At 48.1% G+C, this 22,529-nt stretch overlaps 1 protein-coding gene across 5 annotated transcripts; it reads left to right on the plus strand.

The window, feature by feature from the left end:
• The first annotated feature begins 117 nt into the window (after positions 1-117).
• LOC106840334 (trehalase) lies at positions 118-22,455 on the plus strand. 5 transcript variants are annotated; one of them, XM_070490182.1, is made up of 15 exons: positions 119-292; positions 16,377-16,477; positions 16,624-16,768; positions 16,851-16,938; positions 18,134-18,234; positions 18,382-18,474; positions 18,600-18,716; positions 18,823-18,945; positions 19,638-19,687; positions 19,784-19,978; positions 20,533-20,750; positions 21,023-21,134; positions 21,491-21,603; positions 21,862-21,915; positions 22,160-22,455. In XM_070490182.1, the coding sequence occupies exons 1-15, from the start codon at positions 204-206 to the stop codon at positions 22,310-22,312; spliced, it is 1,752 nt and encodes a 583-aa protein (XP_070346283.1). In that variant the 5' UTR covers positions 119-203; the 3' UTR covers positions 22,313-22,455. The 5 variants fall into 5 exon arrangements, with proteins under 5 accessions (XP_070346282.1, XP_070346283.1, XP_070346280.1 ...); XM_070490179.1 differs by having other exon boundaries at positions 19,638-19,978; XM_070490181.1 differs by lacking the exon at positions 22,160-22,455 and having other exon boundaries at positions 118-292; positions 21,491-21,980.
• Positions 22,456-22,529: the final 74 nt, after the last annotated feature.

Consider the following 22,529-nt stretch of genomic DNA (forward strand, 5'->3'; position numbering starts at 1 on the left):
TACAAAGTTGGAGGGCAGGGGGTGGCCTCTGTGAGCAAAGAGCAGGAGTGGCAAGTGGCCACGTGTGGACCCAGCACACAGCCCCTCAGGTGGCCACACCTCAAACCTGGACTTTGGCTGCCCTGGGTAGGCAGGCCAGCCAGGCTGTGCCCAGTGAGCAGGAGGTGTCCGGGCTTACTCATTAGGCCACAGCCACAGCCACCATGCCTGAGAGGACCTGGGAGCTGCGCCTGCTGCTTCTGCTGGGGCTGGGGCTGGGGTCCCAGGAGGCCCTACCCCCTCCCTGTGAGAGGTAGGAGTGGAGAAGGCAGCTGGAGATGGGGCAGGAAGGCCAGGGTCTGGAAGGTTGGGATGAGATCTCAGGGGCTGGGGGTGAGCCCTTCAGAGGGAAGGGAAGGGAAGGGAAGGGAAGGAAGTTAGGTTTCCTTGTGTAGTAGGCTCTGTCCTGGGCACTGGACCTCCAGTGCTGGGAAAAGATGTTGATGCCTGAGGCTGGCCAATGCATGGTCCAGGAGCTGCTGGCCAGAGCCCTCCATCCCTGAGGTCCTCCCTCCAAGCTGCTTCTTGAACTGTTCTCAGGACCATTCTAGGAAACTTTCTGCCTGATTTCACCAGCCTAGATGTGAAAGGGGGCATAAGGGCTTGAAAAGAGCTCCTGGGTTTAACCTCTGACCTCTGTGACCAAGGGCAAGTCAAACCTCTTTCCCCAGCCATAGTTTCTATCTCCAAATAATGAAGGTAAGTGAGCCTGTCCTGCTCCCGGACTCACGTGAATATACTGAGCTCTCACTATGCCTCTTGGGCTGCAGCAGTGAACAAGAAAAACAAGGTCCCTGCCTTCATGGACCTTACATAATAAGCAAGAAAAGTAATAATAGAAGCCAAATAGTGATAGAAGCACAATTAAAAGTTAAAATGAAGTTAGGGAGCCACTCATGAGTGTGGGCAGCGGATGTTTCAGATAGGATGGGGAGGGAAGGTGTCCCTGAGAAGATAATGTTTGGCAGAATTGTGGAAGGATCCATCCCTCTGCAGATCTGGGAGAAGAAATTCCAGACATGGAAACTTCAGTGCAAAGGCCCTGAGATCACTGTGGAAGGATCAGGAAGAAGGCCTGTGTGGTTGGGACAGAAGTGGAAATAGACCAGGGGAGACAGAGGTGGGTCTGGGGAAAAGGAGACCAGGGCTTAGGACCAGAAAGGTGAGCAGTGGTCCGATATAGCATATGTTTTGAAGATTGAGCTGATAGGACTTGCTGATAGAATATAAAGGGAAAGGATATATCTGGGATAATTGATAGGTTTTTGCCCTGAGCAATTGTAATAGGGATTTCAGAGAGGCTGTGTGATCAAGTGTTTTGTCAAACTTTAGGTTGGTTGCCAAAAGTATGGAAAGAAGACTGTTCTGGCTGTCTCTAGGACCACCCTCAGCTTCAGTGATTTATTACTACTCACCAAATGATTATATCCGTAGTTACCGTTTATTTCAGTGAAAGGATACAGATTAAAATCAGGAAAGGTAAGAGGTGTATAGGTCAGAGTCCAGGAGAGAAGAAACACAAGCTTCCAGTTGTCTTCTCCCAATGGATTTATATGGAAAGCACTTAATTTTTTCAGCAACAACGTGTGACAACATGACATACATGAAGTATGGCCAACCAGGAGGCTCACCTGGGCCTTGACATCCAGGGTTTTCATTGGGGGTCAATTACAGAGGCATGGAGTATCCGCATGGCTGACCTTAGTTACTCAAACTTCAGATCTCTAAAGGTCAAAGGGATCCTGGGTGGCCCTGGGCTCCCACCATAAATCACATTATTAGCACAAAATATCCAGCATGACCCAAGGCTCCAGGTAAACAAAGATATATCAGGCAGGCCTTCAGCAGCTTAGAGGTTCTCTCTCTGGAGCCAGGCACACACAAGACTGTCTTTGAAATGTGCAGGTTTGAACACAGCAGACCTACTAAGTCAACCCTTTACTGCACCGGCTACTTGTTGTGTAATGAAGAATTCGTCTAGTCCTTGTCCTGGGTTCCTGGGACATAACCTCTAAGCTTCTGGAATTTCCCAAGTTACAGGGGTGTCTTTGGCATTCTGAGTGGGCTCTGATAGTTTATGTTAGTGAGGTGACTCATGGTGGGCCCCTAGACGGGTCATGCTAATGAGATGACTCAAGATGGGGGCAGACCATGACAGAAAGACTAACCATGTGATTAGAGCTTTGGGCCACATGACATCAGCCTGACCTCCCAACCTCCAGGGATTGGGAGGGGCTGAAAAATAAGTTCAGTCATGTGGCCAATGATCCAATCAATCATGCCCATGTGATGAGACCCCAATAAAAACTCTGGACACCAAGGCTCAGTGGAGCCTCCTGTTTGGTGAACACTTTGGTGTGCCAGGAGGGTGATATGTCCTGAGTCTATGGGGAGAGGGCACGGAAGCTCTGCATTCAGGACTCTCCTAGACCTCTCCAACGTGTGTCTTCATTTGGCTGTCCTGATTTCTATCCTTATAATAAAACTATATCATAAGCATAGCACTTTCCTGAGTTCTGTGAGTCATTCTAGTGAATTATTGAACCTGAAACATTTGTGGGAACCCCCAAATTTGTAGCCAGTTGGTCAGAAGTGGGGGTAGCTTGGGGGCCCATAAACTTGCAACTGGTGCCTAAAGTGAGAGCAGTCTTGTTGGGGACTGTGCCCTTGACTTGGGGGGTGTCTGAGCTAACTGGTTAGTACCAGAATTAAATTGCATTATTGCAGTTGGTGTCAGAAAGTGCGTGATTTTCTAGAATGACAGTGACTGACTGAAACATGTGGCTTGGGAAGAGCAAGATGAAAGGTCAAGAGATGAGGATCCTTTGATTATTGGATGGCCACAGGGTCACCCATGGTTTGGAACAGCTGTTGTGCTGTGATCAGTTACTAGAGGTAAAAGTCCCCAATAGAATTTAGAGACGATGGATCCAACTTATGGGGTGTTGGCTCACTAGATGCATAAAAAAATGCAAAATAATAGGAAAGCAATTTAAAAATACAATCCCTTGGTTACTGTTATCTATAATAGCAAAAATGAAAGTGAGAGATAGGCCAAGCTTAGATTCTGGCCAGTCCAAACTACGGCCTCTTGTCTCAAGGCCCCTGTTGAAGGAATATCTTGGGGAAGATCCTGATTCTGGCTGGCCTGAGGTATAGCCACTAGCCTCAGAGCCATTTCTAAAGAAAAAAATTATTCTGAAACAACAAATAATGAAGAAGTCTAGACTGATTCCCAAGAGAATGGGATAGACAGAGGAGAGAGCCAAGAGACTCATCCCAGCAGGGTGGGAATCTTTAAGCAGTTAGTAAGAAACGGGATGGGGGCCAGCCTGGTGGTGTAGTGGTTAAAATTGCACGCTCTGCTTCAGTGGCCTGGGGTTCGCGGGTTTGGATCCCAGGCGTGGACCAACACACCACTCATCAAGCCATACTGTTGTGGCATCCCATATACAAAGTAGAGGAAGACTGGCATGGATATTAGCTCAGGGACCATCTTCCTCAAACAAAAAGAGGAAAATTGACAACAGATGTTAGCTCAGGGCCAATCTTTCTCACAAACGAAAAAAAAATGCAATGGGCTAAATAAAGCAGCTGTTGATAGGGTCAAAACAAAGGTCTTAATGCAGCTCCCTTAGAGGCTGAGTGGACCAATGGGAGCCCCTGCAGGCCCCCTAAAATGGAACAGCCCTAAACAAATCTACTATAGTCACCCTACTTTGGAGGAATTTGGAAAACTGCAAGGCAAAGACAGCAAAGAGAAACCTGACTTCCAACCTGCAGGGGCAATGGTCCTGAAATTTGATCAAGGTAAAGATTCATGGAAGGTCAGTGTCCCTTAGCTCTATCCCTGCTGGGGACTCAAAGCCTTATGCATATGAGTGGGCAAAATGGTTGGAGGGTAGAGAAATTTCTTGGACTCTGTGACATGGGAACCCATGAACTATGGTACCAAAGTCACTGAGTGAAGCCCTAAAACGGGCTACAATCAGATTGAGAGGATATAGAAATGCAAGAGTTGATAGGATTAAGGTGAAAGTTCAGATAAAAATTGGAATGTCTAAACAAGCTTTACGTCAAGTGGTTGTTTCTCCTTCACCCAAATGTTTTATGGGAATGGATATTGTGTCTGACTGGGGAACATTTCCACTACCTAACTCTATAAAACAAAAGGCATGTAAATCCCCCCATCAAGCAATGCTAACTGGGCATTCCAAACGGGAACCAATAAGATTGCCCGAGTCCACACAGATTGTAGCCTTCTGTGGAGTGTAGACTGGGGCTTATGGAAAAGCCTTTGGGCGCCTCCCAGCACGACTGCTGAGACTTTGGACTGGAGAATTTTCATTTGAGAGGCGATTACTAGCTTGCTATCAGACGTTCATTGAAACTATCCCTATGACTGAAGGACATTAGATAATCTTGAAATATAAAATACCCATAATATCTTGGGTGATATTGGAGAAATGCCCTAAAAGGGAGGGCAGTGCCCAGAAGAGTTCCATAGTAAAAAGGAAGTGGCTTGTGCAGGAACATGCTACTGGGGGAATGTAGAATACACATACTCAGTGTATTCAAGAGCAGGTACACTCTTTTCCCCTAAGACTGACTTTGGAACCACCTGACGAGCTGCTGGATTCGATTGCCACTTGGACAGTGCCGTGTAAACAGCTCTCAATTGACCAAAAAAGAGCTGCTTGGTTCATGGATGGCAATTCCAAGGTGAAGAGACAGCATACTGTTTGGAAAGCTGCCACTCTGATCAAAGAAAATAAAACCAAATCAGCCTGATGGGCTGAATTGCATGCTATTTGCCATTATGTTTGGGTTTTTACCTATTCTTGGTCAGTGGCCAATGGCCTGGCCTTAGGGTTAGACAGAAGGACAATGGAAAACTGACCTATAAAAACAATGCCCTATGTGGCAGGGTCCTATGGAAATCACTATGGGAATTTGAGGGGTACATTAAAGTAGACCACATTGTTGCCCATCAGAAGCACTTCTTTCCTAGATTGGAAGGTACTTGGCGCCAGCAAGTACACATCCCAGTGTGTTCATGTGAGGTAGCCACTTGGGTTCATGAACCGATTGGACTTTGGGAGGCTGCAGCAATGCAGAGATGGACTGAGTCCAGATATATTCCACTTGTACTCTTTGAGACACAAAATGCCAGTAAGAACTGTTCTGTCTGCCAACAAGAGAGACAGACTACAGATGACTAGGGTGCAGATTCCTTGGGGGGAAGGACACACATATAGCTGGCAAATTGGACTGATGCTGGTAGACCCAGAAGGCTACAAGCGGGTCCTGACAGGAACAGACACTTACTCTGAACTGAGCTTTGCATAGCCAGTAGTAGATGCAAAAGCTCAAAATACTATAAGAGGACCAGAACAGAAGATACTGCACCAATTCAGACAACTGAGTTACATTTCTTCAGACCAAGGAATGCTTTCATCCTCAGAGTAATGGTTTGATAGAGAATTGGAATGGGCAATTCAAACACTGGTTGTCTAAAACAGGGGGAGATATAGGTATTGATGCGGGGTCGGTGAGCCGAGGAGTCCAAAGAAAGATTTCTTAGACTCTTAAGATCTGGCAGTAGTGCTCTTTTATTTAGAGAATAGAATAGCATGGGGACAGGACCCATGGGCAGTCAGAGCTTCTGCTGCTGCCGGCATGGGGACAGGACCCACGGGCAGTCAGAGATGCTGCTGGCATGGGGAGCTGCTGCTGCCGCCGCTGGCATGGGGACAGCACCCATGGGCAGGCAGAGCTGCTGCCGGTATGTTGCTGCTGCCGCTTCTGCTGCCTCTGCTGCTGCTGCAAAGTTGGGTGGAGAGTAAGGCTAAATTTAAGGCATAGGTATATGATTCATCTCTTTACAAGACAAAGGAAAGAACATGAAAAAAAAAGTTAAAATGGTATCAGTGCAGGTGGGATCTGGTCATTGGGTGATCCCATGACTTTTAGACAAGAATCAAATCGGATTAAGTAAAGGTTAGAAAGGTTAGACGCCACCACCCTAAACCAGTTACATGAGATTGCCAGACAGCAACCAACTTAAGTTCTTGCCTTCCCCATTAAGAATTTCTAGGGGTAAGGTCATCTCTCTTCTTCTTCCTGGTACAGAGAGGGGAGGCACCTTTTACAGATAGAGATTTACCTTACAAATGTAAATGTGTCCCAACAAGGGCAAGTTCCACTCCCCAGAGCCTCCTTCCCTGTCCCAGTTTATCAAAAGCAATCAGCCACAAACAGTCCCGATGCCAAAGAGACACATCCTGGGGTGGCCAATTTCAGGTCCCTACAAGGTCATCCCCCCTTCCTTCACAAGTGCAAATGTCTCTCAAAAGGGCAAGCAAAATTCCAGTCCTCGGAGCCTGCTTCTCATCTGTAGTTTTAAAAATAACCAGCCTAAAATCCTCATCAGGTATGAAGGGCTGGTTACACACCTTCACAAGTGCCTTCTCACATTCAATATGAGGGGTCAAGGGACTGTCCCGACTAGATGGATTCCTCTACTTTTCTGGGTAAACCTAGGGAAGAGGGAGTGGAGAGGATGTTGGTATGACTATATGATTCTTCCCATGGGAGGAAGACAATGGTATGACTATACGTTTTTCTTTCTTCCCCACATCACTTCAGATTTCTTTTTCCTACCTGATGTAGTGGTCCCAGGACCAAGACTGCAGCTACGAGTGCCAGAAGCAGAGATGATCCCTAAGCAAGAAAATGTAACTATACCTTTATGCCATTATTCAGAATTAATAAGAATTCCTAAGAATATCATTGTGTCAGAATTCCCAAGAGCCCGATGTGGGGGGTTGTGCCTTCACTCTGTTTGGCCAAACTGGGGTTGTCAGTGAACACAGCTATATTCAGTCCTAGTTCAGGCCTAGTGGTAGGAATAGCCCACTCACTCTGTACCTATAAAACCCTACTCTATGTGGATGGGAATGGACTGTAGGGAAGGCACTTGCTAGGCTAGTATTGCTGCTTGCAATCTGGACCAGCACAGTGGCCAAACCTAACGCCCTTTCCAAACGTCGAAAAGTTTGGATATAACTGGAGAGGAGGAGGATTAGTTGCTGAGGGTAAAGGAATGAATAAATGGATTAATAATAAATTTAATGAAGGAAATCCACTATGACATTAACACTTTAAAAGAGGCTCAGAGCAAAAAATGATATTGCCTCTTAGCTCAATTATACCAGATGCCTGAAAGGGTGAAACTATATTGCTGAGACCACTCCGACTTTGGAATCTGACAAGATCCAGTGGAAGCCTGCAAACCTCAGTGGCCTCGCCCTGGGAGACATTTTGGTCATAAGATATGATGATGAACTAGACTAATTATTAATGCTTGTATGGGACTGTAGTAATGTGCCAACATCTTTGACTCTTATTTTTCAGGTTACATCTACCATAGTGTGATATGATAAAACACGGACATTGTTGGTTAGATTATAATATTAATATTGATGGTCAAATGAATTGGGAAGTTGAGTTAAAAGCCTCCTATCCCTACCCTATGCTAACTCTAAACGTGAGGTATATTCATGTTGATACTATTGCTTTATCTATTATATAAATGCTACCCCAAATGTAGCTGCTCCAACAGGTATGACTATTTTGCTGTAAGGGATCCATACCCAGAGACCAGGGAGTGGCCTGTTGTATAACAAAGAATTTATCTGTCCTTTGACCTCGATTCCTGGGATGCAACCTCTAAACTCTTGTAATCTCCCAAGCGTCCTTGGTATTCAGGGTGGGCTCTTATTGTTTATGTTAATGAGGTGATTCATGAGGGCCCCTAGATGGGTCATGCTAATGAGATGACTCATGATGGAGGCAGGCCATGCCAGAAAGACCATGTGATTAGAAGGTTGGGACTTTGGGCCACATGATATCAGCCCAACCTCCAGGGAGGTGGGGCTAGAGATTGATCTCAATCATATGACCAATGCTTCAATCAATCATACCTATGTAATGGAACCCTACTAACAACTCTGGACATCAAAGCTCAGTGGAGCTTCAATGAACTCCTGAACACAGCGATGTGCCAGGAGGATGATGCATCCTGATTTCACACAAGATGAGGACACAGCAGTTCTGTGTTCAGGACCCTTCCAGACCTCACCCTATATGTTGTGAAAATGAACTGAGTGAGGGCAGTTTTATTAGAGGCTGTGCCCTTAAGCCTGTGGAGTGCACTAACTCTGGGTGGTTAGCATCAGAATTGAATTCAGTCCACCACTCCTCTGGCCCTTGGCCTAGGCTCTCTTACAGCAAAACCATCATAATTGTCTGAGCACCTGTATTTAGTATAGTAGTTACACACAATAGTATCAGCATGACTCTGCCTAACATTTGGAGGAACCAGTGCAGACAAGAGACAGATTTAAAGAAACGACAAATCTGATCTATAAAGGATTTACATACATTTTCATATTTTTGTACTGATTTGATTACTCATTTCCCTCCTTACTCTGCCGCTCTTTGTATCTTTTGATAAACTTGTGCAGAACTACTTAGCACAGAATTAGCTAAATCCAGTTCTTCCTCAGGCCAGTCATTTTCCATTGGTATTACATTCTGAGGAGGCTTTAACTCAGTCTCTCAATATGGTTAACCATCAATATCATTATTATCATATGGCTTATTTATACAAGGTAGTTGAATCGTACCAACAATACCAGTGTTACACCATATCCTAGTATGGTCAAAGTACAATTCAGTTTTTTTTTCCTTTGAGGAAGATTAGCCCTGAGCTAACTACTGCCAATCCGCCTCTTTTTTGCTGAGGAAGCCTGGACCTGAGCTAACATCCGTGCCCATCTTCCTCTACTTTATATGTGGAACGCCTACCACAGCATGGTGTGCCAAGCGGTGCCATGTCTGCACCCAGGATTCGAACCGGCGAACCCCGGGCCACCAAGAAGCGGAACGTGCACACTTAACTGTTGCACCACTGAGCCAGCCCTCAATTCAGTTTTATTACAGAACAAATCTAAAGAATTACAGAGGCATTTTCTATGCCTTCCCAATGGAATCAAACCTCCCATAAACTAAATATTATTATGGACATGCATCATTACAAGTGGCCATGACTTGTAATTGTTATTTGTTATTTCTGGGTTCTAAGTCAGGCACCAGGAGGCAAAGCCAGTCACCCTGTCTCAGTTCACAGGCTGGTACTGAGACTAGTTCCATTGTGTGCTGTTATATAGCAGGGCCCACCTCCATCCAATGGGAGGACACAGGTGGTATTCAGAACAGTTTCTGTCCCTGCAAATTGTACTACAGGGTATGTCTTCTTCGATCTCTTCTTGGAGCGAAGGCAGTCATAGTGCATCAATGTAAAGTACAAGTGTCCCAGAGAACTTTCATGGGTTTGCAGGTCCATAAGATTCCCTTAGGAGTGCCCCTTGAGCCTCAGCAGCTAGTGTGGAGGACCATTGCCCGGTGGCTCCTTTGGCCTCAATCAGCATTAAAATAGTCAGGAGGCCCTGTTGGGTGAGGGTACAACCCTTTCCCAGAGCTGGGCCCTAGCATTATCCAGCATTATCTGATGCCTTTGCCAGACCCACTTTACTAAAGCCTCATCGTCTTTGCAGGATGGCTCCCATCCTTTGCTTTCCTCCTAGAAGAGAACTCCTTCTAATCTGCTTATTCTAGTGAATAAAGATTTTTTCCTCTGAATACCTCTCCTCATTAAAAGCAAATTCAGTTTGTTGCACAATGGGGGACCGATCTCCCCCAAAGCCCTTTTCTGTCTCATGGGCCAATGTTGTTTAATCCACCATGCATGCTGTTGCCATCGTGTACTAAAGGCCTGAGTGCTGTAAGGATAAGTGTTTTGTACCCCAAAATGGTGGATCCCCCACATTAGAGTTAGGTAAGTGGTAGTCACACCTAGATGTAATTTTTTTCCATATGCTTTTGATTTGTTTACACTCATATCATCAAAATATGTTTTTAAAGAGCTTGTGGAGATCCCAAAAGGCTCCTCAGCCTTTTTTTAATTGAGTTCATAATAGTTTACATCATTGTGAAATTTCAGTTGTACATTATTTCTTGTCTGCCACCACACAAGTGCTCCCCTTCAAACCCCGTGCCCACCCCCTACCCCGCTTCCCCTGGTAACCACTGAACTGTTTTCTTTGTCCATGTGTTTTTTATATTCCACACACGAGTGAAATCATATGGTGTTTGTCTTTTTCAGTCTGGCTTATTTCACTTAGCATAATTCCCTCCAGGTCCATCTGTGTTGTTGCAAATGGGATGATTTTGTCTTTTTTTACAGCTGAGTAGTATTCCATTGTATATATATATACACCACATCTTCTTTATCCAATCATCAGTCGATGGGCACTTGGATTGTTTTCATGTCTTGGCTATTGTGAGTAGTGGTGCAATGAACATAGGGGTACATATGTTACTTTGGATTGTTGATTTCAAGTTGTTTGGGTAGATACCCAGTGGTGGGAAAGCTGGGTCATATGGTAGGTCTATTTTTAGTTTTTTGAGGGATCTCCACACTGTTTTCCATAGTGGCTGCCCCAGGTTGCATTCCCACCAGCAGTGTATCAGCATTCCCTTTCCTCCACATCCTCTCCAACATCTGTTGTTTTTTGTCTTGTTAATTATAGCCACTCTGACTGGTATAAGGTGATATCTCATTGTAGTTTTGATTTGCATTTCTCTAATAATTAGTGATGTTGAGCATCTTTTCATGTGTCTGTTGGCCATCTGTATATCTTCCTTGGAAAAATGTCTGTTCATGTCCTCTCCCCATTTTTTTTATCAGGTTGTTTTTGTTGTTGTTGAGTCGTGTGTATTCTTTATATACTTTGGAGATTAATCCCTTGTCTGATAAATGATTTGCAAATATTTTCTCCCAGTTGGTGAGTTGTCTTTCCATTTTGTTCATGGTTTCCTTTGCTTTGATGAAGCTTTTTAGTATGATGTAGTCCCATTTGTTAACTTTTTCCTTTGTTTCCCTTACCCGAGTAGACATGGTATTCGAAAAGATGTGGCTAAGACCAATATCGGAGAGTGTACTGCCTGTTTTCTTCTAGAATTTTTTTTTTTTTTTTGGAAGATTAGACCTGAGCTAACATCTGCTGCGAAACCTCCTCTTTTTGCTAGGAAGACTGGCCCTGAACTAACATTCGTGCCCATCTTCCCCTAGTTTTTATATGTGGGATGCCTGCCACAGCATGGCTTGCCAAGCGGTGCCATGTCTGCACCCAGGATCCAAACTGGTGAACCCCCGGCCATCGAAATGGAACATGCGAACTTAACCGCTGCGACACCAGGCCGGCCCTTCTTCTAGGATTTTTATAGTTTCAATTCTTACATTCAAATCTTTAATCCATTTGGAGTTAATTTTTGTGTAAGATAATTGTCTACTTTCATTCTTTTGCATGTGACTGTCCAGTTTTCCCAACACCATTTATTGAAGAGACTTTCCTTTCTCCATTGTATGTTCTTGGATCCTTTGTCAAAGATTAACTGTCCATAGATGTGTGGTTTTATTTCTGGTCTTTCAATTCTGACCCATTGATCTGTTTGTCTGTTTTTGTGCCAGTACCATGCTGTTTTGATTACTATAGCTTTGGAGTATGTTTTGAAGTTAAGGATTGTGATGTCTCCAGTTTTGTTTGTTTTTTCCTCAGTATTGCTTTGGCTATTTGGGGTCTTTTGTCATTCCATATAAATTTTTGGATTCTTTGTTCTATTTCTCTAAAGAATGTTATTGGGATTGCATTGAATCTATAGATTGCTTTAGGTAGTGTGGACATTTTAACTGTGTTTATTCTTCCGACCCATGAACATGGAATATCTTTCCATTTCTTTCTTTCTGTCTTCTTCAATTTCTTTCAATAATGTCTTATAGTTTTCAGTGTACAGCTCTTTCACCTCTTTGGTTAAGTTTATTCCTAGGTATTTCATTCTTTTTGTTCTGATTGTAAATGGGATTGCATTCTTGATTTCTTTTTCTGCTAGTTCATTGTTAGTGTATAGGAATGCAACTGATTTTTTAAAATTGACTTTGTACCCTGAAACTTTGCTGTAGTTGTTGATTACTTCTAATAGTTTTCTGGTGGATCCTTTAGGATTTTCTACATATAAAATGATATCATGTGCAAATAGCGAAAGTTTCACTTCTTCCTTTCCAATTTGGATTCCTTTTATTTCTTTTTGTTGCCTAATTGCTCTGGCCAATACCTATGTTGAATAAGAGTGGTGAGAGTGGGCACCCTTGTCTTGTTCCTATTCTCAGAGGGATGGCTTTCTGTTTTTCACCATTAAGTATGATGCTGGCTGTGGGTTTGTCATATATGGACTTTACTACGTTGAGGTACTTTGCTTCAATATCCATTTTATTGAGAGTTCTGTTTTTTTAAGAGTTAATTTTTTTTCCCCCTTCTTCTCTCCAAAGCCTCCCAGTACATAGTTGTATATATTTTAGTTGTGGTTCCTTCTAGTTGTGGCACGTGGCACGCCACCTCAGCGTGGCTTGATGAGCGGTGCTAGGTCTGCGCCCAGGATTCGAACTGGTGAAATCATGGGCCGCTGAAGCAAAGCACACGAACTTAACCACTCGGCCACCAGGCCGGCCCCTATTGAGAGTTTTTATCATAAATTGATGTTGGATCTTGTCAAATGCTTTCTCTGCATCTATTGAGATGATCATGTGATTCTTATTCCTCATTTTGTTAATGTGGTGCATCACATTGATTGATTTGTGGATGTTGAACCATCCCTGTGTCCCTGGAATGAATCCCATTTGATTGTGGTATACGATTCTTTTAATGCATTGTTGTATTCAGTTTGCCAATATTTTATTGAGGATTTTTGCATCTAAGTTCATCAGTGATATTGGCCTGTAGTTTTCCTTCTTCGTGTGTCCTTGTCTGGTTTCGGTATCAGGGTAATGTTGGAATGTGTTAGGAAATGTTCCATCTTCTTCAATTTTTCGGAATAGTTTGAGAAGGATAGGCACTAAATCTTCTTTGAATGTTTGGTAAAATTCTCCAGAGAAGCCATCTGGTCCTGGACTTTTGTTTTTTGGGAGGTTTTTGATTACTGTTTCAATCTCTGTACTTGTGATAGGTCTATTCAGATTCTCTATTTCTTCTTGATTCAGTTTTGGGAAGTTGTATGAGTCTAGTAATTCATTTCCTCTAGGTTATTGAATTTGTGGGCATATAGTTTTTCATAGTATTCTCTTATAATCCTTTGTATTTCTGCAGTACCTGGTATTTCTCCTCTTTCACTTGTAATTTTATTTATTTGAGCCTTCTCTCTTTTTATCTTGGTGAGCCGGGCGAAGCGTTTGTCAATTTTGTTTATCTTCTCACAGACCTGCTCTTAGTTTCCCTAATCCTTTCTACTATTTTTTTAGTCTCTATTTCATTTATTTCTGCTCTGATTTTTATTATTTCCCTCCTCTAGATGTAATTTATTTTGAGTATGCCATAAGGCCTCCCCTAGCATTCCTCCTCTCAGGATGGGGCTATTCCCCAGGAGAATTTGGACATAACGTGTGATGCCTACTGCTTTAATCCCATAAGAAACCCATTTTTTCCCTAATCTGTTTAGTATCTTTCTACTGACAAAACCAAAGGTGATCTGCACTTGTGCATGTAGCACACTGTGGCCTTTTGGGCATGCTGCTGCTATATTTTGTCTATTAAAACCAAGGACATTTTGGGGCCAGCACCATGGTGGAGGGGTTAAGTTGGCATGCTCTGCTTCAGCAGTGCAGGGTTTTGCTGGTTTGGATCCTAGGCGCGGACATGGCACCGCTCATCAGGCCATGCTGAGGCGGCATCCCACACGCCACAACTAGAAGGACCTACAACTAAAATATACAACTACGTACTGCGGGGATTTAGGGAGAAAGAGTAGAAAAATAAATAAATAAAGACAATTTTAAAACAAAAACCAGGGAACTTTCTAAGCATTCGATTATCAAAGTTTGTAGTTACACAGCAACTCGTCAACCAGGAGTTATAAATCAGACAGTTCAAAGACCTGGTAGGGAGTAGTTCCTGGAAATTCCTTCCCAAATGATATCCTTCACAGTAGATGTAACCTGAAAACTTAGTAGAGTCAAGAGACACTGGCACATCACTAGAGTTCCTTTCAGTTGTCAACAGTTAATCCAGCTCATCATCATAATCTAAGACCAAAATGTCCCCCAGAGCCATGCCACTTGGCATTGCAGGCTTCCACTCAACTTTGTCAGGTTCCAAAGGCAGGGGTGGTCATGGCAAATATACGGCTTCACGATTTCAGGCATCTGGTTTAATTGTGCTAAAGACAATATTAACCTCTTGTTCTGAGCCTCTCTCCAGGCACCAAGGTAATGTCGACTTTCCATTTTCATTGCATACCCAATTATTCATCTCTTTACCCTCAGCTACTATTTCTCCTTCTCTCCATTTGTCATTGATTTTTATAAACCGTTCCACCTTTGGAAGGGACATTAGGTTGGGCCACTGTGCTGGTCCAGATTGCCGGCAACAATATCAATCTTGCAAGCCTCTCCGCCTCAGTCCCCTCCCATTCATACAGGATAGGGTTACCTAGGTCCAGAACGAGTAGGCTATTCCTATCACTACACAATCCAGCTGCATTCACTGTTAGCTCCAATTCAACCAGATGGAGAGTAGACACAACCCACTCCATCAGGCCCTTAGGAATTCTGACATAAAGGTTTAAAAAGATAGTTACAGTTTCTTGCTTAGGGATCATCCATGCTTCTGGCACTGCAGTTGCAGTCCTGGTCCAGGACCACTGTATCAGGTAGGAAAAAAGTAAGTTGAGATGATGTGGAAAAGAAGTGTATAGTCCTACCAGCAATATCTCCCACTCCCTCACAGATCCCCTAGAAAAGCAGAGGAATCTATCCAGTGGGGGCTCTCCCTTGACCTCCCTCATGTTGAGTGTAAGCACACACTTGTGAAGGTTGTAAGCCAGCCCTTCATGCTTTTATTTCTCCCCATTTAGACAACAAATCTTTCAATTGTCTGTTCCAATTCTCTATCAGGCCACTACTCTGAGGATGATATGCAACTTGATATGTCCATTTGACATGATATCTCTTGGCCCATTGTTGGAACTATGGGCTGTCCAAATTGGTACAGTATCTTCTGTTCCAGTGTAGTATTTGATAGCATTTTAAGCATTTTCATCTACAACCAGGTATGCAAAGCTACTTTAATGTGCCCCTTAAATTCCAACAGTGACTTCCTTAGGGTTATAACCATACAAGCATCCTTTTAATAGTCCAGTTTTTCACTGCCCATTTGCCAGGACACTGGCCACTGCCCATAAGTCAATAAAAACCCAAACACAGGGGCCTTTTCATTCAATTCTTCCATCACTGCAAGGGAAACAGCATGCAATTCAGCCCGCTGACCTGATCTGTTGTTAAGTTCTCCAAAGATTTCCATCAGTCGGTCAGAGCACAGTGGCCTTCCCAACAAACACTGTCTGTCCCCTTTGGAACTGCCATCGGTAGACCAAGCAGCTTTTTGTTGGTCAATAGAGAGCTGTTCACAGGGCACCTCCTGGAGATTCCTCAGGTGCTTCCAACGGCAGGTCTGGCCTTTCCAAAGGCAGGAAAAGAGGCCGCCTGCTGGTGAACATGATGAGTAACTCCTTGTGTTCCCGGAGTAGCATGTTCCTGTGTAAACCACTTCCATTTTATTAGGGAACTCTTTGGGGGCACTGCCTTCTTTATCAGAGTGTTTCTCTGACAGCACTGGAGACATTATGGGTATTTCAGGTTTCCAGGTATATTGTATGTCCTTCAGTCATAGAGGTGGTTTCAGTCAACACCAATAGCAAGCTAGTCATTGTCTCCCAAAAGGCATATATCATACACATTTGGAAATTTTCTTGTCCAAAATCAGCAATTGCCACTGGGTGCAACTTACAGGGTTTTACCATAAGTCCTTCTTCTTGGGTCCACACAGGGCCACTATACAGAGAATTGATCCATCTCATTCTAACACATCACTGATTAAAGTGATGATCTCCTTTTGTCCACCAGGTATTCTATACTGTTTCAAATTGATAACTAGTGCTGGCTCAGACAATTGTTTAGGTCCCTTACTGCAGAAGGACCCTCCTCATTCTCTCAGCCCTGTATGTCACCACCACCCACAAACCCCTATGACACATGTGCACACATGCACATGCACGCACACACACACACACACATACAGCCCTTGTCCAGTCCAGGGAACCTGCCCCCGGCTCTAGCCTTTCTTCTCCCGTAATGGTGGTGGCCTGACTTGCTCCCCTCTCTGCAGCCAGATTTACTGCCAAGGGGAGCTCCTGCACCAAGTTCAGATGGCCAAGCTCTACCAGGATGACAAACAGTTTGTGGACATGCCACTGTCCTCAGCTCCAGGTAAGGCACCTGGGGGTCCCACCTCCTCCTGAACCTTCCACCAAAGATGCAGGGGACAAGACCAGGCAGAGAGAGGGGTCAGCTGGATCCTAGGGTCCCGGACCCTGCTGCTTGGACGCAGCCGGACGCTGCTGCTTGTTCCCCAGACCAAGTGCTGCAGCGCTTCAACGAGCTGGCTGAGGCCCACAACCACAGCATCCCTCAGCAGCAGCTGCAGCTGTTTGTCCAAGAACATTTCCAGCCCGTGGGGCAGGAGCTGGAGCCCTGGACTCCTGAAGACTGGAAAGAGAGGTACAACCCTGGGCAGGGAACAGGAGAGGGCCCTTTAGGCGGGGCTGCTTCCCTGAACTCTGAGGGGCCGGTGTTTTTCCAGCCCCCAGTTCCTGCAGACAATCTCAGACCCCAACCTGCGAGCCTGGGCAGGGCAGCTGCACCAGCTCTGGAAGAAGCTGGGAAAGAAGGTATCAGTGTCCTGGGCCTGCCCCAGAGCCTGACCGAGAAGGATGGACCTGAGAGAGGGGTGTGCCAGCTTAGGGCCCACACTGCCACTAGAGCACAGATTGGAACTCATTTCCTGAGAACACAGCTCCCTACCCCTGGGTCCTTGAACAGAAGCTCTCTAGAAAGAACTTCTGAGGGGGAGGAGATGGATGTCCACTTCTAATTCCTCACCTCCTCCCTGAAGCCCGTTCCAGCCTCCCCCAGGCAAACCTGGCCTGTCCTGCCACCTCTGGGCTGCCCAATCCTGCCCCTTACACCAGTGGTAATAGTTCATTCGCCTGCTGGGCTCTCTTTTCCCAGAGCAACTCCAACTGGGGCCAGGCTTCTGCTCAGGAATGCTAATTGCTACTGCTAACTGTAGCCAAGCCCTGGGATCAGCACAGTCTGTTAGACACTTTCTCTCCTTTGTCTGAGGCTCAGAGAGGGCAGCCATTTGCCCAAGGCTGTACAGCACCTCTTCTCCAGCCCAGGCCCGAGGGCTCTGGCACTGGCTGGCACAGAGTGGTGCTCCGGACTCCCTCTCTACCTTGGGCTGCTTCCTCACCCAGCCCTGCAGGAACAAACCCAAGTCTCGTTCCACTGTTCCCTTCAAAATAACTGAGACAGGCTGACCTCTCTCCCCCTACAGAACCAGGAGGGAATGAACAGAGAAATACCTGATGTGGACACACAGCAAACCCCACTCTGGTCTTACAATTGCTCTCCCTCAGCCATGTTCATCCACATCTGCCTCACTGGGAAAGGGTTGGGGATTCCATCCACACCTCCCCACAGAATAGGGGCCCTGAGTCTCTGGGCCTGGCTTGGGGGTGACAGCAGAGATTCACGGGGCAAGGGGAGCTGGAAGGAATGGTCCCCCACCTGGGTGCTAATAAAGGCTGCTGCTCGGTGAGGACCTTCCGGGTGCCAGGCTGAGTGGTGGGGGCTCCTATACACCATCACCCTTAGCCAGGACTCCAGAGACCGGCACGTTGGGGACGAGCAGACCAGGCTCTCAGTGGCTCAGGCCTTGACCAAAGCCACATGGCTAGCAGCAGAAGAGTCAGAACTCAAGCAGCTGCTGGGCTCCAAAGCCCACAGCTGCCAGCCCCAGCCTCCTCCAGCCTCTACTCCGTGGGGGTTCTAGGCCCCCTGTGCCCTCTCTCCTGACTCCAGGTGAAGCCAGAGGTCCTCAGCCACCCTGAGCAGTTCTCTCTGATCTACTCAGAACACCCCTTCATTGTGCCTGGCGGGCGCTTTGTCGAGTTCTACTACTGGTGAGCAGCCAGGGGCCACAGGGGCAGCAGTGGTGGGGAACCCAGGGCCAGCACGGTGTTCTGGGCAGGACGGGGCGCCCTCGCGTGGCCTGGGTGTGCAGGTCAGAGGGAGCTGTGAGGAGATGCCTGAGCTGTCCCTTCCCCCAGGGACTCCTACTGGGTGATGGAGGGTCTGCTCCTCTCTGAGATGCCCGAGACAGTGAAGGGCATGCTGCAGAACTTCCTGGACCTGGTGCAAACGTAAGAGGGGGCCGGGCACCTCAAGGCCGGGGTGGAGGAGAAGCAGGTGCTGTGGGCTTGGAGCTGGACCTGCCTGGGCTCTGGCGGCTGGGCAGACGCATCTCAGCAGGCCTGCTTCTTGGCAGCTACGGACATGTCCCCAACGGGGCCCGCGTGTACTACCTGCAGCGGAGCCAGCCCCCACTCCTGACCCTCATGATGGACCGCTACGTGACTCACACCAATGACACCGCCTTCCTACGGTGGGCACCCCTGCCTGTGCTGCCCTGCGGCCCCCCAGACCTGAGCCCTCCCAGGGTGGGACTGGGGCGGTGTGCCTGGGCTGAAGTGATGCTGGCTCCACCTCAGGGACAACATTGAGACCCTCGCCTTGGAGGTGGACTTCTGGGCTGAGAACAGGAGCATCTCTGTGAGCTCGGGTGGAAAGAGCTATGTCCTGAATCGCTATTATGTCCCTTATGGGGGACCCAGGTGAGGAACTGTCTACTCCCCCGCCTGCCCCCTCACCCCCGCCTCCTAGTCTCCTGCCTATTCACTCTGGTTTGAGTGTCACAACCCCCTGGGCAGGACAGTAAGTGACTTATCCCTACCTCTCAGATGGTGACACTGATAGCCCTGGAGTTACTTTGCAACCTTGGGAACCTCCCAGGTGAAACTGAAACCAGCCCCCCGATGCACAGGGCATGGAGAGACCAAAGAAAGATGCAGACCACTCCAGAGGGGTAGGCGGCAGGTTTAATAAAGAAGGGAACTTACTTCCGAGGCTTGTCTTGGGCACCCACAAGACGAGCAGATCTCCGCACCTGCCAGCCCGAATCTTCAGTTTATGTAGAGGTCGTAACTGAGTTCAGTTACTTATTCAGTCCGATGGTCTCAACAACACCTTACTCCCTCAAGGCTATGTCCTTGGAACAGCTCCCACTGTGGAAACGGTAGGCAGAGGTACATTCCAAGGACAGGGGAGGGGGAGAGGAGGCTCCAACTGCCCAGGACCAGCTTGAGGGTCAACCGGCGGTCACGTCCTCTCGATTGTCTCCTCCAACACCTGGGCAATCCAGGGCTGTGGGGCCCAAAGGGCAGCTGAGTCAACATGGCTCAGTCTCCAGCTTGGGCACAGGGGCTCAGAGCCTCCTAGTGCCAGACCAACCGCCTCCTCTTGCCAGGCCAGAGTCCTACAGCAAAGATGCAGAGCTGGCAGATACCTTGCCGGAAGGTGAGAAGCAACAGGGTGAGGGCGTCTGGGTGGGGCTGGATACCTGCAGTTGTGTCAGGCCCTGGTCCCCCGTGTGCTGCTGTCTTGTCCTCACAGGGGACCGAGAGGATCTGTTCGCCGAGCTCAAGGCTGGGGCTGAGTCTGGCTGGGACTTCTCTTCACGCTGGTTCATCGGAGGCCCAAACCCCGATTTGCTCAGCAGCACCCGAACCAGTAAATTTGTGCCTGTTGACCTCAATGCCTTCCTATGCCAGGCAGAGGAGCTGATGAGCAACTTCTACGCCAGACTGGGTGAGCCTGGCAGCAGGACAGGAGGTGTGCTTGTCCAGCTTGGGTCCCTGCCTCAGCCTTGGCCATAGAGCTGGAAGTAAGAACTTGGGTGAAGGGCCTCCAGCTTCCCAGCCTGCTCAATACCTCACCCCTAGTGCAGCCAGGGCAAGAGTACAAATGGAGCCCACTCTTATCTTCAGTCCCCCTCTCTTACTGGGAAGGCCTTCTAGGGCCTATGAAAGGACACCCTAGGCCATACACCCAAACTTCCTCCATTCCTCTCCCAAAACAACTGCCCTCTGACCACTCAAAGCTAGGCCAGTGTTCTCCTGAGGATGGATGCAGGGAACAGGCCAGGGCAGGTCCTGGGAGCCATACAGGGCAATTTGCTCAGGAAATTACAGGTCCTATAGGCCTGAAAAGTGGTGGGCTTCAGGTTGGCTTGTCCCCTTGGTGCTCAGGACTTTTTTGCCCTTGGGGAAGACAACAGGAAGAGGCCAAAACAGACCTTTCAAAGGCACAGGGCCCAAGGGCAGGGGTGCTGGTTGCTCAGCCTAAAGGCAGTGTTACCACAGGAAATGACACCCAAGCCACAAAGTACAGAAATTTGAGGGCACAGCGCTTAGCTGCCATGGAGGCCATCCTGTGGGATGAGGAGAAAGGTGCCTGGTTTGACTATGACCTTGAGACTGGAAAGAAGAACGCAGAATTTTATCCATCCAACCTCGCACCGCTCTGGGCCGGCTGCTTCTCTGACCTGGGTGACGTGGACAAGGCTCTGAAATACCTGGAGGTGAGGTGGGCAGCAGGGTGGACTGGTACACTGGGGGCAGGACCGCCCACTCTCTCCCTGACTCCCAGCAGTGACCTCCGGCAAGTGGCAGCCACCGCCTCCTGCTCCACCCCAGGTGCTTAGCCTGCAGGTCTCCCTGCAGCCACCAGGGGGCAGTTGTGAGCCAAGAAGAGAAGGCCAAGGAAAGCAACGTCTGGCTTCAGGAGGGCCCAGCCTCCTGGCTCCCTATCCAGCCCCCACCCATAGTCACAGCAATGTCTGGAACCTTCTAGGACAGCCAGATCCTGACCTACCACTATGGGATCCCGACCTCTCTCCGGAAGACAGGCCAGCAGTGGGACTTGCCCAATGCCTGGGCCCCCCTGCAGGACCTGGTCATCAGAGGTAGGAGGCAGGGATGGGGCCCATCCCAGGGCTTTACCCCTCTGACTATAGAGGGTCAGCCTCCCTGGTCCTGGGGAGGCAGGAACAGAGGATGCGGGGGCCTTTCTCTGACCTCTCTGCTCTCTGGGCCTCCCACTCAGCAAACATTTACATCCACCCCACCTGTCAGAGGAATAAGCCCTCCCCTCTCCCTCCAAACCCGGGCCCTGGATTAAGAACGAGTGGCCCATGGTGCCAGGAGGGAGGTCTTAGGGCCCAGGCCTTTCTCCTTCCTGGAGGAGAGTGAGGCTCAGGCCTCTGCTCCCCCTGGGATGGGGGCTCTGGAGATTCAGGGTCTTGCCTGGGGTGGGGTCTAGGTCTGGCCAAGTCTCCTTCACCTCGGGCCCAGGAAGTGGCTTTCCAGCTGGCCCAGAATTGGATCCGAACCAACTTTGATGTCTACTCCAATACATCAGCTATGTATGAGAAGGTGAGCTGGCCAGGAGCCCAGTCCCACAGGGGCTCCTCCCCAGGTGACATGGGGAACTGTCAGGCTTGCAAAGCCCAGGCCCAGCACAGCCAGGGATGGGGTGGCGCCCGGTGGCCATTCTTGGGCACTGCAAGGGTCATAGCTCCAGCCCAGAGCAGCTTCTCCCAAAGGGGCTCCCATTTCTTGCTTCCCCGAGAGGGCTGTGGTGGGCAGGCTGGAGGTAGCACCTGACCTTAAAGCCCATCCTCTTGTCCCCAGTATGACATCAGCAACGGTGGACAGCCAGGGGGTGGAGGGGAGTACGAAGTTCAGGTGAGTGGGCCAACATCCTCCAGGGAGCTATGGGCTCTGCTGACCCACAACTGACCGTGACCTCCCCTCTCTGGGCCTCAGATTCCTCCCCTGGATGTGGGCCCACAGGCAGGAGCCTGACTGGTGCTCCTTGGTACCCCAGGGGCTAGGCGGGGCCGGAACCTCTGGGTGAACATCCCACAGCCTCTCAAAGGACTTGAGGCCTTCCCCTGAGGTCTTGCCTCACTGGCCATCCTCTCTCCAGGAAGGGTTTGGCTGGACCAACGGAGTGGTCCTCATGCTCCTGGACCGCTATGGTGACCGGCTGAGCTCAGGCACTTGGACAGTTTTCCTGGAGCCTCACTGCCTCGCAGCTGCCCTTCTACTTAGCCTCCTGCTCAGCCTCCTGCCACAGTGACGGCCCGTCTGCCCTCACTTCCTCCTCTGGCTCCAGCTCCTGCCTCATTAAACCTCTACCTGAGTCCCTACCTTCTTCTGCCTCTTCATCCTCCATCCCTGGAGACTCCATGCCCTCCTATGCCCCCAGCCAGTCCTCAGTCATCGTCAGGTGGAGGCAGGGTAGGGACCTGGAGGTCATGGGTTGGGCCCTGGGTCCCGCCTGGAACATTTAACAA

This window comes from Equus asinus, chromosome 20, assembly GCF_041296235.1.
Source record: "Equus asinus isolate D_3611 breed Donkey chromosome 20, EquAss-T2T_v2, whole genome shotgun sequence".
Lineage (NCBI taxonomy): Eukaryota > Metazoa > Chordata > Mammalia > Perissodactyla > Equidae > Equus > Equus asinus.